This window comes from Nematolebias whitei, chromosome 20 (assembly GCF_014905685.2).
Source record: "Nematolebias whitei isolate Nwh7 chromosome 20, NemWhi1, whole genome shotgun sequence".
Lineage (NCBI taxonomy): Eukaryota > Metazoa > Chordata > Actinopteri > Cyprinodontiformes > Rivulidae > Nematolebias > Nematolebias whitei.
Genome location: NC_056517.1, coordinates 23,935,833 through 23,950,923, shown reverse-complemented (window position 1 = coordinate 23,950,923; position 15,091 = coordinate 23,935,833). Strand labels below are relative to the sequence as shown.

The window sequence follows — 15,091 nt, the reverse complement described above, 5'->3', positions numbered from 1 at the left end:
ATAATGCTCAGCTACTACCACACCAAATCTGAGCTCAACATGTAGCTCTACAACAGCTTGTTCCTGCTTGCTCTCGACGAAGGTGGACACTTCCCCTTCCGCTCCTGCCTCCCTCCTGTTGTGATCTTTGTCCTGTGAACCCTATCGGAGCCTCTTTACAATTCTTCCGAAGTGTACATCATGGATCTGGTCAGCTGGTCTCTCAACACAACTAATAACATTTTCTCAATGCGAAGACAGGGCGAAGGAGAGCCCTCTTGCCCTGACGGGACGCTCACAGCTGAATACACAATGGATTCCTGGGGGCAGTGGAAGATCGTGTGTCTGTCAGTTTTGTCGGTTGAGGATATAAAAGATGCGTACGTAATTGGATTTATGATAACAGCATTTCTGCTTTTTGGGGTTAGTGGTTACCTGGCATATCAACAAATGCGAGAAACATTGTCAGCTGTTCTGGCTATTGTAAAGCGGCCTGGCTTTGGCTTGTGTGAAGAAATGTGCTGTGCAGTGAGCACTCAGACTCAGATGCTGTGTGAGCTGAGCCGTAAGCTGGATGTGATTTCTAAGAATTGCAGGCCACTTATGTCTCTTGATACTCGCTGGTTGGAAGGAATCAACCTTGGAGATGCTACGAGCTTGACCCAGTGGTGCTGACCACAAAATTTGGCTGTTTGAAGTTGCCATTGAGACATACCAGTAGAACTACAAAGGCAGACAGAAATCAAGCAGAGTTGGCCTGACCCAAAATAAATGTTGTTATCTGAATCTGGCTTCCCCGCTTGACCTTGAAGTGGCCAACTATCTCAAACTCTCTTGGACAGTATGTGAACAAGAAACTCTGCTCCCCACCCTAACCGCTCCCTTCCCGAGGACATCTGTGGACTAGTGTCAGAGCTGGTTGGTAGATACTGCACCACCTCTCACCTCAGAACTAGGAACTATCTGACAGTGTCCACAGACAAACTCACCACCTTTGTTGGCCTTCCTCATGCATAAATGTATTATGATGTCATCAGTATGTTGCTGTTTCTGTGCTGAGGTCTTATTTTGCAACTCTCATACTGTGTCCCGTCTAGGACACAGTGTGAGATATGATTTGTTTTTATACCTCGCCTCCCCTCGTGTTTCTCTTTTTCTTATCTAAACGAAAAGGGCAGCACCTCCCGAAGGCTGCAGCCTCAGACACCTCTGTCTCCCCATGTCTGTTTGTTTATGCTTTCTCGGACAGGCTGTACTGAAACGTAATTTCATTGTGCTTTGGTGCAATGACAATAAATCTGATTCTGAACATCTATAAAAGGAACTAAAGTTCTAATAATTTTTGAATTATCATTATTATTATTTCTTTCATTTACCCATTATTTATCCAGGTAGTCTAATTGAGTCACGAGAACTCTTTTTCAAGAGAGACCTGTTTAGGGAGCAGATGGTGGGGGTTAAGGGCCTTGCTCAGGGGCCCAGATAGGGGCGAATGAGGGTGGAGGCAGGTGTGGGTGTTTCACCTTTTCCACCCACATTTTGATGTTGACGGTACCGGGAGTTGACCCTGCGACTTTCCGATCACAGGCTCATCTTCTAACCTCTGCGTCGCCACTCCCCCACAAGAGTTAGATAGGGTAATTTAGCTGTTGTGGTCATTTTCAATTGGGTTAACTCTAAATGTTATTCAATTGAATAACAGTACTTGTTTTCTGACATTTTCATTATAATCTGTCCAGTGTTTCAATAAATATTTTGCTAACGGGTAGAATTGCTGCCAAAAATTTACGTCATGGTTTTAAGGAAAAATATTGTGCTTAAAGTATGTGTTGCAGATAATGCTCAGCCACTACCACACCAAAGATTTGCTAAAATTGTGTACAATTACCTGATTTAGAGCCAATTTTGTGTTTCCTAAAGGCAATTTGCTGTGGCAACTTTCTTGAAAAAAGTTGACCACAAAAGTTGATTATTGTAAATATGCACCCAATAATTACCTTCTGGGTTTCATTAAGATCTGTCCAGTGCTTCATGTAATATTTTGCTTTTACATACTTAGTTGACTCTAATATTTAATGGAAAAGTTTTAAAACCAAAGCTTATGTGATCCGTTTCAAATTGTGTATTAGACATTACAGTATACCATAGTTCCCTCTGGGGTGGGCAGACCTTCGGTTGGCTGGCGTGGACCAGAGGTGGTCTATTGAGTCCAAGTCTGGAGGAAAAAAGTCCCGATGGATGGACTTCGCATGGAGTCCAGGACCTACGACGACACGCGTCCCTGCGTATTTCAGCAGAAGGAAATTATGCTTCTGGACGGAGTCCTGTTGGCTTATGGGAAATGTGGTTGTTATGAGTGGGATAACAGTGTAGCATAGAACTACATGTAGAGAGTAAACTACAAAATGACGGCACCTTTCCGAAGTATTTTTTGTTAACTTTTTACTGTACAGTACTGTATCCAGTACTGTACCAATCACGTGAGTAATATTAAAGTTGACAATCATGTATACTGTACTTTAAAAAAAAAATTTTAATGTGTGTTGACAAACCGCGACGTAGCGAGTCTGTGAAAGTCGAACCGCAAAGTAGCGAGGGACTACTGAACTCTAAATTTTAACTCAGTATCTGAAAAACTGGCTGAATTGTAGTCACTTTATGTTAGCTAAGGTTGCTTGTCTGTAGCAACCTCTGTTAACAGGAGTTATTCCAAAAGTTTACTAGTTATAAATCTACATTGAATTATGATTTGTCTGGGAGTTTCACTAGAATTCATCCAATGGTTCACAAGATATTTTGCTAAAACTACAGACAGACACAAACGCGACAGAAACAGTAAAACCTTTCTCCTCCTGGTGATAATATGTTTGTTGTATTTGCTTAAGCCATATAGGTCTGAACCAGGAACGCGGTGCCTACACGTGTGTGTGTGTGTGTGTGTGTGTGTGTGTGTTTGTGGAAGTGCAGCGTTCATATGTCACAGACGGCTCCAGTGTCCCCCGTGTCCGTGTCCCATGCGTTCGTTGTCGTGCAACTCCCTCCTAAATCCATCTTGGTGGCGTTTTTACAGTTGTTGGCCGATAAGCTGGCAGGGGGAAGATGAATAACCCGCTGCACCGCCGCTATCAGCACCTGTTTGTCGATTTGGCCGACCAACGGGACCTGTCTGCTCAGCATGGAGATTATTGATTCAATAAGAATTGCCATTAGATCATGTTATTAGGCTTCTCTGTGCCCCCCCTTTGTGCTGCCTGTCCCCCCTTTCTGTCAGCTCAGAGGCTAATGCATCACATCCGTCAGCGACCCCCTTCAATTGTACAAACAGTGAGGGTGTGTGAGCGGCGTGCCAGCTGTAGGCACATGATCCAACACTGTGGCACTCTCCCATCGCTCTCAGCTGAGGGATATCGAGCGCAGGTTGCAGCAGACCGATCGCTTGCCACGGGGATTTCCTCATGGAGAGGAAGAAAAAAAGGGAAGGAGTCAGGCTTTCTGAAGCTTGGGCTGAGGTGGGGAGAAGATTGATCTTGGGAGAACGTCTCTACAGCCTTTGATGATTCAGTTTCCAATCATTTACCCTGGAATTAGTCTTGTTTTGTCACTTTAGAATTAAAAAATGTCACTTGAGAATAATGGAGGCTCTTTGATGATGTATTATTGTCAATTTTGCTGATCGCTTTTGCTTCTGATCCCTGCTATTGGATGCTGACTCATTTGTTGATAACCCTCTTTTGTCTTTACCGGGAGGTGAAAAGCAGTGAGGTTTCTGGTCGATGTCATGGTTGTTAGATGGGTGGAGGGTTAACATGTGGCCAGCAGACAGCATGTGCTGAAGAGGTGCAAAGGTGATGCTGTCTAGTCGTGCCTGGAGGGAAAATGTCCTTGGTTGCTTTGGTCTTGTATTCATTTTGCAATAAATAAAAGCCAAGCATTGTAGCCATTTGGGTCAAACCTTTAATATAACATTATGCACAATTTGATGCAAACTCATAAGACATTAGTCTCAGAGTATTGTCAGTGACTCTAAGCTACTACACAAAATTTCAGCTCAAAATCTGTCAAATTTACTGAGCCATAGTCGTTTGTATGTTGGCTAAGGTCATTTAGCTGTCCATCTTTAATTGAAATGACTCCAAAAGTTTTTGACGTACATTTCATAATGACTTTCCTCAAGTTTCATTAAAATTCCTCCTCTTGTTTAAGAGATATTTTGGTACACATGAACACACACAGAGGCACGAGCAAAAACATTATTGTCCGCCTTCACCTATCGGCGGTGGATGTTATGAAATGCTCTCACAAAGCATGAATTCCCCAGACATTTTGGAGCGCTCACGTTCAAGTCTGTAGTTATTGCCCTCTCTTCCTGCCTGTCTGTATTCAGCCCCAAGGTTAAAAGAGTCTTTTTTTTACCGCTCAGGAATGTCATAATAACGCCGGCTTCCTCCGGTCAGGATATTGTGTGTCTCTCTGGGTTTACTGCCCTCAGAAGGTACTTCAGAGGCCACCAAACCGTTGTCTCTTAAAGAGAGCCTGATGTTGACTTTATTCCCAAAGGTCTGGGGTTTATTTTCATGTCTTTGCCTGGTTTTTCCACCCTTTAATATCACCACCAGTTACCCATTTTCACAAGACAGTTAGTGAGAAAGGAAGAAAAGAAAAAAAGAAGACAAGAGATGGTTGGAGGAAGACAAAGGTGATGCTAACTGAAATAATACTTGGCTGGAGTTGTAAAGCCCTCACATTTCAGAAGCCTTGACTTAACTTTTGGGTTCTGGCTCCATCTGCTCACCTCTCTGCCTCCTCTTTTCCTTCTTAAGCCACAGACTGAAAGTTGCTATGACAGCACAACTGTCAGCACTTGTCACAGAGTGACGAGGCCCCAAAGTGAAGGGAAGTGACAGTATTTTATTAGAAAATCCTATTCATATTGGACACTGAGGCTCTCCAGCCTTTGTGCATTCTTCAGCAGAATAAATTAGAAAAAAGAACAGCTGGAAAGGAAGAAAATGAAGTGCTCCAAGTAACAGGGGTAAAGGAACTACGGTAAATGGAACAAAACATAAAAAAAAGAAACACTCTTAAAGGGATAGTTTGAATTTTTTTGGACTGGATTCTGCAGAAAGAATCCAAACAATTATCATCTTACCTGTTGGAGATAGCTCTTTGAATGGCCTCAGTTTGGAAACATGGAGTTTAATTCTGACTGGATTGATGTGCTAAAGGCTAGTCTGAAAGTAGCCAAGACTAATGTGGATTACTGTGGTCTTAAAACATGTTTTATATTGTTGAAACAGCAACATAATGAAAAATGTCTGCTCTAAACTACAATCTTCATTCCAGTATGTTGAGATGTGTAAAATATTTAGCTGCCATCAGTTTCACAATTATCCTGTTTTTTTTGTAAAAAAAAAAAAAAAAAGAACAAGTTTATGTACAGCAGTCCCTCGTTTATCGTGGGGGTTCCATACCCTGCAGCCCCACCCCCGCGATGAGTGAAAAACCGCGAAGTAGGAATAGTAGTACAAATAGTAGGAATAGTAGTTTATTTTAGTATTAATATATAGGCTATACAGGCTTTATAAACCCTGCCCACAATCTTGCAATTCTAAATAATGTTTCTAAACTCTAAATGCTCTAAAAGAGCACAGAATGTCATGATTTCAGCTCCCTGCAACGCTGCACTCACACTCATCACCTGTTACTTCCAATCTCCCTCCCTCTGTGTAAATAAACAATTTTAATTTAAATACTGTAAAACTTTCAACAATCCATGCAGCATGAATTGTTGATTCAGTCCAGAATCGGGTCCGGCAGACAGAGAACACCCCAGGTTTCCCCGCGGAACCAAACGGGTTAAAGGGTTAACTCTTCACGAAGCTGCTGCAGCCAGAGGAGAAATGTGGGAGTGGCACAGAGCCGCAGGTGGCTGAGAGCAGAGATCATGACAGGCTGCAGGAGGGAGTTTCTCCCTGCACCTGTGGGCTGCACACAGGTGATAAATAATTTAAAATAATTTATTTTAAATAAACAATCCATGGCTCATCCATCAATCAGCCAATTGTATCATGTCCAATTTTACTTTGAAAAACCGCGAAAGAGCGAGTCTGTGTAAGTCGAATAGCAAAGTAGCGAGGGACTACTGTATTTGCAAATCATTGATTCCTTTTTTATTTATAGTTTACACAATGTCTAAACTGTTTTAAATTGAGGTTTGTATGTTCCCTCCTTTTCTTTTCTCCAGCACATCAACAATGACCACATCCACGGAGAGAAGAAAGAGTTTGTGTGCCGATGGGAGGAATGCTCCCGAGAACAGAAGCCCTTCAAGGCGCAGTACATGCTGGTAGTCCACATGCGCAGACACACTGGGGAAAAACCACACAAGTGCACAGTAGGAGCCCTTATATTTGTTCAGTTGACTTTGTTTATTTGCAGATGATATTATCGTATATCGGTCTTTTGTATTGTAAAATATGCGTTCTCTTCTTTCCTCCTTAGTTTGAAGGCTGTACCAAGGCATACTCACGGCTGGAAAACCTTAAAACTCACTTACGATCCCATACTGGTGAGAAACCATATGTGTGTGAACATGAGGGCTGCAACAAGGCTTTTTCCAATGCTTCAGATCGAGCGAAACATCAGAACCGGACACACTCCAATGAGGTACTAACAAATACATTTTCACACTCTTGAATTTGCCATTTGACCAAGTTGTTTTTAACAAGCTGCTTTCTGTTTTTCTTCAGAAACCTTATGTGTGTAAAATCCCGGGCTGCACCAAACGCTACACAGACCCTAGCTCCTTACGTAAGCATGTAAAGACAGTACATGGGCCGGAGGCACACGTCACCAAGAAGCAGCGTGGAGATTACCCACGCCCACCACCACAGCCACGGGAGCCTGGGGGCAACAGCCAGGGCCGGTCGCCTGGGCAGCTGCCCCTGGGTGGGTATACAGACCAAAGGGAGTACAACCATGTTACCTCAAAACAAGATGAATGTCTGCAAGTGAAGTCTATCAAGACTGAAAAACCCATGGTAAGGCTTCATTTTAGGCTTTATGTCTGCTTTGCATTAACGTACCAGTAACTCTGATCCCTTTGTTTTGACTTTCTAACACTCTTATGAGAATTATTGATCATATTTGAAGCCTTTTTGATCTGATTAGGGACGTAACACATTCAGCACTGAAATTTTCTAACGAGCGCATCTTTTCCTTTATCCAATGCTTCGGCATTTCTCTTCCTTCTTTTCTAAGGACAGTGGGTAATCAGGTGAGATAGGAATCACAATGCTTTTGTGAAAACATCTTATTTTTCTCTTTCTCTTCTCCATCACATTCTGGTGTTTTAGATTTTTCTCATCCCGTTGCAACTACGGTGGTGTGCATTTTCAACCCAAACATGCCGAATTTGTTTCCATTGTGGGTCTTAATCATCCTTCATATTTATAGATTGTTTCTTTCCTCGTTTCGTTGTACAGTACTGACATTTACCATTACAATGCATCCCTGTGAGCAGTGTTTGTCCCTTTGGGTAGAACTGCAGTGCCACTGAAACTCATCCCAATGTTGCAATGTGCAGCTGCACATACAGCATACAGCTGGTAATGCACAGTGTTGCAATACTGCACAATGTCACTGGGACAGCATCCTCCAAGACATATACATGTTATCATTGTTTGTAACATATAACAGTATTTTATGTTACTTTAGGTAAATTTGTTTATACTGCTCTTATTTCTTGTTTGTTTGTGTCTGTCAGACGTCTCAGCCAAGCCCTGGCGGTCAGTCTACATGCAGCAGTGTCCAGTCCCCCATCAGCACCTATCCCAGCAGTGGAGTCCAGCTTGCTGTGAGTGCCGGACGCTCGCCAGGGAAGGGACTGGAGGAAGACGAGGAGGAGGAAAATGACGAGGAGGTAGAGGAGGGGTGCGAGAGGGAGCCGGCCCCCGTCATGGACTCTACGGTCTCCACCGCAACCGCAGCCATGCTGACCTTGCAGGCAAGGCGAGGCATTGGGCGCCCCCAGCGTTGGATGGAGCACATGAAGATGGAGAGGCTGAAGCAGGTGAATGGAGCGCTGCCCAGGCTGGGGTCCCTGTCACCCACACCACCCCCAAAAGGTTCGGCAGTGCCAAACATCTTGGGGAAGGGTAAGTTTCAAATCTTTACATTCTTCCAGTTTGAGATTCAAGCTGGATGGGACATTTTCTGTTTGCTTGTTATGTTCTTCTTTTCATAAAACACCTGTAAAAAAAATTAATAGAACTGAATTAGCTTAAAATCTATATAGCCAGGGAAAACTAAAGTTAAAAATGTGCTTTTTCACTGGAAAATGGTATTAGAATGATATCAAGCCGTACATCAAATCAGAAAGAATAGCATGTAATGTAACGTTTCATGGCCAATTTCTGCCAGATGTCTCAAACAGATGTTGTTACCATCTGTTTAAAATATCTTTCTGCACTTAACTTTTCTGCTTCCTTTTCTTTAATTTTCCTTTAATGTATTTTCACCACACTCAATTTTCCTTGGTTTCTTTTTTTAATGTCCCAAATTTCTTCATTTGCTTTTCTTTGTCTACGTCTCTCCCTAGGGTCCTGCCTGGGCATGCAGTGGGGGGTGTCTGCTCCTCAACCACCTGCTTACTCTGAGCTGGGCAGCACAGAGCTAACAGTGCTCAGTTTGATCAGAGACCGGCGCGACAGCAGTGGCAGTGCCACCAGTTCAGCTTATCTGAGCAGCAGCAGACGATCTTCAGGCATCTCCCCGTGCTTCTCCAGTCGCCGATCTAGCCAGGCTTCCCAGAGCGAGGGCGCAACATTGGCTGCCAATCACCGTCGCATTCATAACCTCAGCTCCACTGACTCTTACGACCCCATTTCCACTGATGCCTCCCGCCGGTCCAGTGAGGCTAGCCAGTATGGAGGTGGGATAGCAGGAGGAGGTATAGGGATATTCTCAGGTGGGAGTTGTGGAGGCTTAGGAGGAGTTGGCATTGGGGGAGGAAGTGGATCACGGGGCATGCTCAATTTAACCCCAGCACAGCATTACCACCTTAAAGCTAAATATGCAGCAGCTACTGGTGGCCCACCTCCCACACCTCTACCTAACATGGAGCGCATGAGTTTGAAGACTCGAATGGTCATGATGGAAGAGGGCGACAACAACTGCTGTTTGCCACCTTTAGTTAGACCACCTCATTACAGTGAAGGCAATAGTGGGTATAACAATGGGGGTATGGGACATGTAGGTTACAGAAGAAGGATCCTCTATCCTGGCGAGGGGCCAATGAATGGGATTCGTAGAGCTAGTGACCCTGTGCGAACACAGGCTCCTGAAACTTGCAGTTTGCCTCCAGTTCAGCGCTTCAACAGCCTTAATAATCTCCACCCTCTTCCCCCTCTGACTCACCATTCTACACCTGAATCACGTAATTTTAGCCTACAGAACTATACACGAATGGAGTGCAACATTCAGAACTCGTCAAACACTTCTAGCATTGCAGAAAATGTAGCCTTAGAAGCTCTGGCCATGGAGAATGAAGACGAAGCTAGTCTGTTTCTTGAGGATGAAGATATGTTGCCAGATGACTTGGTGCAGTATCTGCATTCCCAAGTTCAAATTAACACTGATTCCTATGTTCAGACTGAGGACCAATTAGCAAGTAACCAACGGGACACCTCTCATTCAGGCGTTTTGGAGGCAATACAGACAGCAGAGTCAGATGGGACATTCCTTGGGTCTCACAGTCTTCAACAGCAGCAGATATCAGAGAGGAACAGCCCTAGTAGGCTTCCCATCCAGTGGAATGAAGTAAGCTCTGGAAGTGCTGACAGATCTCCTCAAAAGGAACAAAACCACCATTCACAGTATAGAAGGTGGCTTAATGTAGAACATGAACCCACATCGATACCATTTGACAAGTTCCGAAATATGGTGGTTCACCAGCAGTTGTCTGCTGATTTCCTGAACAGCTGCTTTCAGGCAAATCAACCTCAAAGTGTTAACCCTGGGGTGAAACTAGAGACATCCCCTAACTCCTGCATGGAAATGAGAGGCACTAGTCACAACTCTACAAACATCATTGGCAGGCCAAATTTTGTGCATGTGAACAAAAGGCCTCTTCCTCAAAGTCTGAAACAGCACTTGTCCAGTGGAACACTGAAACCAAGCTACTTCCAGCAGAACAACAACAGTAGCACCTCTTGGCAGGTTGGAAACAACCTAACTCTTAGCAAGGGCTTCATGGACAATCTCCCCCAGGAACCTCCTTATCACGATCGCCTGATACATGTACCTCACCCACCAATCAATGGCTCCAAGAACCTAGTCAAAACCCAACAACACTTTAATTCTGAGAGTTCCAGTGAAATCCATTCAAGACCCTGCCAGCCCCAACAACTACAGAGGAGTGGAGATCAGTGTTCGCTTGCGTATCAGGTATCTGGGCTGAAACTAGAAAATCCAGACCATGGATATATTGAGCAGGCCTTTGCAGACTGCCTCTCTTATGAACCAGCAGATTGCAAGGCATCATCATTCCCTATCCTGGAGGACCAGAGTTTGCTGGACTCCATAGCTGTTTCTGAAGAACCAGGTGGAGGCAATGAGAACACAACTGCCCTTCCCTCCCCAGGTACAAACCAAGTGACCAGCACGGTGAATGGTCATGTGCCTGGCATATTAGATGAAGGGGTAAATTTGGACTTTGGAAACATGTTGGAGGACAGTTATGATCAGGGTAGCCTGGTCTCAGGAGTATTGAGTCCCTCCATATTTCAGGGTCTGTCCAGAACCTCATCACGCCTTACCACCCCTCGAGCATCAGCTACTTTCCACAGTGTAGCCCCAGGTCTAAGTAACATGGCCATTGGAGACATGAGTTCACTTCTCACTACCCTCGCTGAGGAAAGTAAATTCCTGGCTATCATGCAATAGCCACTCCTCTCTGATTTCTCCTCCTTTGGGAAAAGAAAATAAAGAAAAACAGAAGCGTAAACCATTGGTGTATGTGAAGATTAAGACAATAAAAGTGGCAATTATTAAAACTTAGAAGTTGCCAAACTGTTTTACTGTAGGGAGATTTCATCCCACACAGAACTGAGTTGTGTCAAAAGTTTGTACAAATAAAGAGTTATATTCCTTTTCTGGAATGAAGGCTATTTTTGGAAGCCCTTCTGTTTGTACATTAATGTGACGGTGAGGAATAGCTCACCTCCTTAAATCAGTATTCTGTGTAATGTAACTGTTTTTGCTGTACATCCTATTTGTAAAAATGCATGTACTCAAGTTGAACACTGTCTATATAAGTACATAGACTAGATCATGTGCCAATTATTAACCGGTGTAGTATCGCAGGTACACAACCGCTAAAACTTTTCTTGATGTTGCGGGTGAGACATGGGGACATTTAACAAGCCCCCGATGATAACTTTATATATCATAGGCTTTATTAGGTGGTATATTTACATTTTGATGTCATTATGTTTGTATGTTAATTTTGTGGAACTGTAAACGTTTCAGTGCTTCTACCAAGTGGTATTTTTTGTCAAGATCCAGTCCAAAACAATGGATACATCCAAATCTTCAGCTGCCATAGATTGTCATCCACTTGATATGTAACTGGCTTGATTTTGTTAATCTGGTAAGGTACTCACATGTGTATGTTAAGTGTTTTTTTTTTTTTTTTTTTTGTATTCTGTGGTTTGAATTTTGATGTTGGATTGCACGGAACTGAATGGACACGATGTCCTAAATTTGGTGCTTTATGTAGTTGATATGAATAATTGTTTGGTTTTAATGACCAATACACAATAAGGTCCACAGCATTTCAAAGCTGTATCATATGTTCTGTTTTATAGGAAATCAGATGTTTTGTTTTCTCCAAAGGTTTTAAAATTCAGAATGTGTTCTGCCATCAAGTATTGCAGTGACTTTGTCAGCAGTGTTAGTATTGCCTTGCAGTCGACTGTGACCGCACGCAGAATACTGAAGAGTTTACCTTTCAGTCAAAGAAATTAGGTACAAACCTTTTTATTGTTTTTTTGGTACTTTTGTTATTTTGTAGCTGTGTATTGATGAAGATTTGTTATTTCACACAAGTAAAGATTGTTTTATTTGAAACAAGGAAGCAACTGAGACATGTGCCTTAAACGTACAGTATCTGCCTGTCGGTAAAGAGAACGATCACTGCCAATCTTCCATTGTGAATAATGAAAAACATAAAAACTTAAACGTGTAAAAGTGTCTCGTGAGACGTGAAAAAGAAATAGAACAGAACATTTATATGAGGAAAGTGAATATTTGCAAAGTTAAGATTTGCGACATGCATTCAACTTTTTTCTGTTTAAAGTTTTCACATTTATTGTGCTTTTATATATATTATGTAAATAAGCAATTCCTTGTTTAGGCTTAGCAAAGGGAATATGGAGTATCCTGAGACCAATAAAGAACTGACTTCAAAGATTCCCAGGCCCTGGGCAGAGGAACAGCAGATCTGGCTCAGAGCGGAGCTTCAAGTGCCCAGCACTGACCACTGCTTCACTCTTTTATAACTGACAACAAATGTTTGTATGGTTTTAATTAAAAAAAATGGAAACTATACTTTCGGCCTCTTTTTCTTTTATGAATGACAGGCTGATAATAAAGCCAGTGTGCAATAAGTACTGTAATCACGTCAATGGTAAAATGTCAGGACACATACCGCACCACATCATTACTTTCAAATAAAGCCAAAATTAGCTGTTTGTGACAAAACAAACAAATAAACCCTCAAATAGAGCTTTACTGTCATCAGCTCTATAAAAGCAGAAGTTTTGGTAGTTTGCTGGGTGTGTATTAATAATGTGCCACGATTAAAAGGCATCAGCAGTCATTTTATCATGTTTTTAAAGCCGGTATCATTCTACATGACTAACATACATGTGCGTATAATATTTTAAAGAGTTGTCACTCTTACCTTAGTGTGGACAACTCAACCACACAGCAGTCAAACAGTGTAAAACACAGAGGTTATGAAAAAAACACTTCACAGACTTTTGTCAGCATCTTAATGTTAAAGTTTATTAAAAAACAGTTAGAAAAGACTTGACAAAAGTGCGTTGTTTGGAAATTTGCCAGAAGAAAGCCTCGCAGAATGGCTCAGGCCTTTGAATAACTAAAACTTCTATAACAATTTTCTTATATGTTGAGCCCAAACTAGAGACGTTTGACCATAATGCTCAGAGTCACACGTATGAAAAACCAAACAAAGTATATTAAAATAAGCACCTCACACTAGCTGTAAAGCATGGCGGTGAAGGAGTCATAATGTGGACTTGTGTTGCAGGACCTGGGCACCTTGTTGAGTCCATTATATATTTTTTTCTGTATACAAAAGTATTTAAAAGCAATTTTGAGATTATCTCTGAAGCTTTGGTCATGGAACAAAAGCATGGACTGAATAAAACGAACACTGACATGCACAACAAATCCCCACCTTTTGGCATTAAGAAACAATAAAAAAAAGATAGGAATTAAATTGCTGTAGTCAGTCACAGGTGCCATTTTGTGTGTGTGAGGTTTTTTGTAACCTCACTATGTCCTGTTAGGGATACAGTGTGAGATGATTTTTTTTTTACATCTTCTTTCCCTCATGTTGCCTTTTTCTTATCCAACGGAAAAAGGCAGCGCCTCTCAAGAGGCTGCAGCCTCAGGCACCCCCGTCTTCCCATGTCTATATTGTTTGTTTCTTGGACAGGCTGTACTGAAATGTAATTTCATTGTGCTTTGGTGCAATGACAATAAAAGCTGATTCTGATTCTTATTTAACAAGATGAGGAAAAAACTATACAATCACTCCTATTTGCCATTCTAAAACAAACACTTGCATCCAGATAAGAGAGATGTTGCATAAAGCAGGAGATGCAAGTTGAAACAAAGGGGAGGATTATGAAACTCCCACAGAATATTGCAAAAGATGCTCGTCAGCTGTATAAAATCTGTCCAAAACAAACGGGAAGGTTGTACAAGGAAAGCATCAAAGTGTCAAGAGAGAAAACTTAAAGCATAATGCCTTGAAAACAGAAAATATGCAACAAAACTATTGGACAAAATTTAGAGTAACCAAACTAAGAAAATGCCTTAAAGAAATGGGATTTACATCCAGATAATCCAAATGAAGCCATTAACACTAAAACGGAAAAGAAAAAGGTGACAGTAGGTTGAAGCAAAGGAACCATAGCCTGTGGATGTCATGTCAGGTAAAGACAGAAGATGACAGCCATTACTTCAATAAATGACAATGTCTGCATTGCATTTTGATCACTTTTCTTATTCCATAAATGGAACGGATTTGTGATTACTTAATTTTGTCCCACAGGGCCAAGGTTGTGAAAACTTTCGGTATGACCTGCAAAAAGTCCAGCTCTCCCATCCAGTTCAAATCTCTGGTGGAATGGAAGAAAATGGTCAACGACGAGGCTTAAATTTGCAGAGCTGATCTGGTTACAGCAATAAAAGACGGTCGGAGGTGGATCGATGAATGCTGTTTGTCATTAGCTATGTTCACGCCAGAGGTGGGACCAAGTCAAGTATCAAGTCTTTGCCCTCAAGTCCCGAGTCAAGTCTCAAGTCAAGACAGGCAACTGTCAAGTCAAGTCCCAAGTCTGAAACTTGAAATCTCAAGTCCTTTCAAGTGTTTTAGAACAAAGTTGCAATTATGTCAACTGAAATGAATTAAAATATCAAATCTTTTCAAGTGTATTCACTGGTGCACTGGTCATCATTAACTTCACACAGACTCTCTCACTGGTACATTTTCATCTTTAAATCGCTTCTTGGTCTGCTGCCTTCATACATCTCCTCCTACATGTATCCGTGTGAGTGCAGCTACAGCGTGCGCTCTCAGGACATTATTACCTGCAGTGTCCCCTCAGTGGAGACTGAACTACACAAAAGGACCTTCTCCTACTCTGCTCCTGTTTCCTGGAATATTTTGCAAAAAGATCTGAAGCTCTCAACCTTGCACCAGGTGGAGCAGTGAGCAGCTATTGAAGGTGCCCGGGGAGCAATTGGGGATAGGGTGTCCTGCTCAGAGACACCACGAGATGTGAAACAACTGGGGATC

General features: G+C 42.3%; 1 protein-coding gene across 1 annotated transcript in view; it reads left to right on the top strand.

The window, feature by feature from the left end:
- The window catches only part of gli3 (GLI family zinc finger 3), a 128,955-nt gene extending 117,894 nt beyond the window's left edge, over positions 1-11,061 (top strand). The window contains exons 11-15 of the mRNA XM_037694449.1: positions 6,224-6,373; positions 6,481-6,645; positions 6,729-7,019; positions 7,745-8,135; positions 8,579-11,061. Coding sequence (XP_037550377.1) covers positions 6,224-6,373; positions 6,481-6,645; positions 6,729-7,019; positions 7,745-8,135; positions 8,579-10,923 — 3,342 coding nt within the window. The 3' untranslated portion in view covers positions 10,924-11,061. The remainder of the gene's footprint in view (positions 1-6,223; positions 6,374-6,480; positions 6,646-6,728; positions 7,020-7,744; positions 8,136-8,578) is intronic.
- The last annotated feature ends 4,030 nt before the right edge of the window (positions 11,062-15,091 follow it).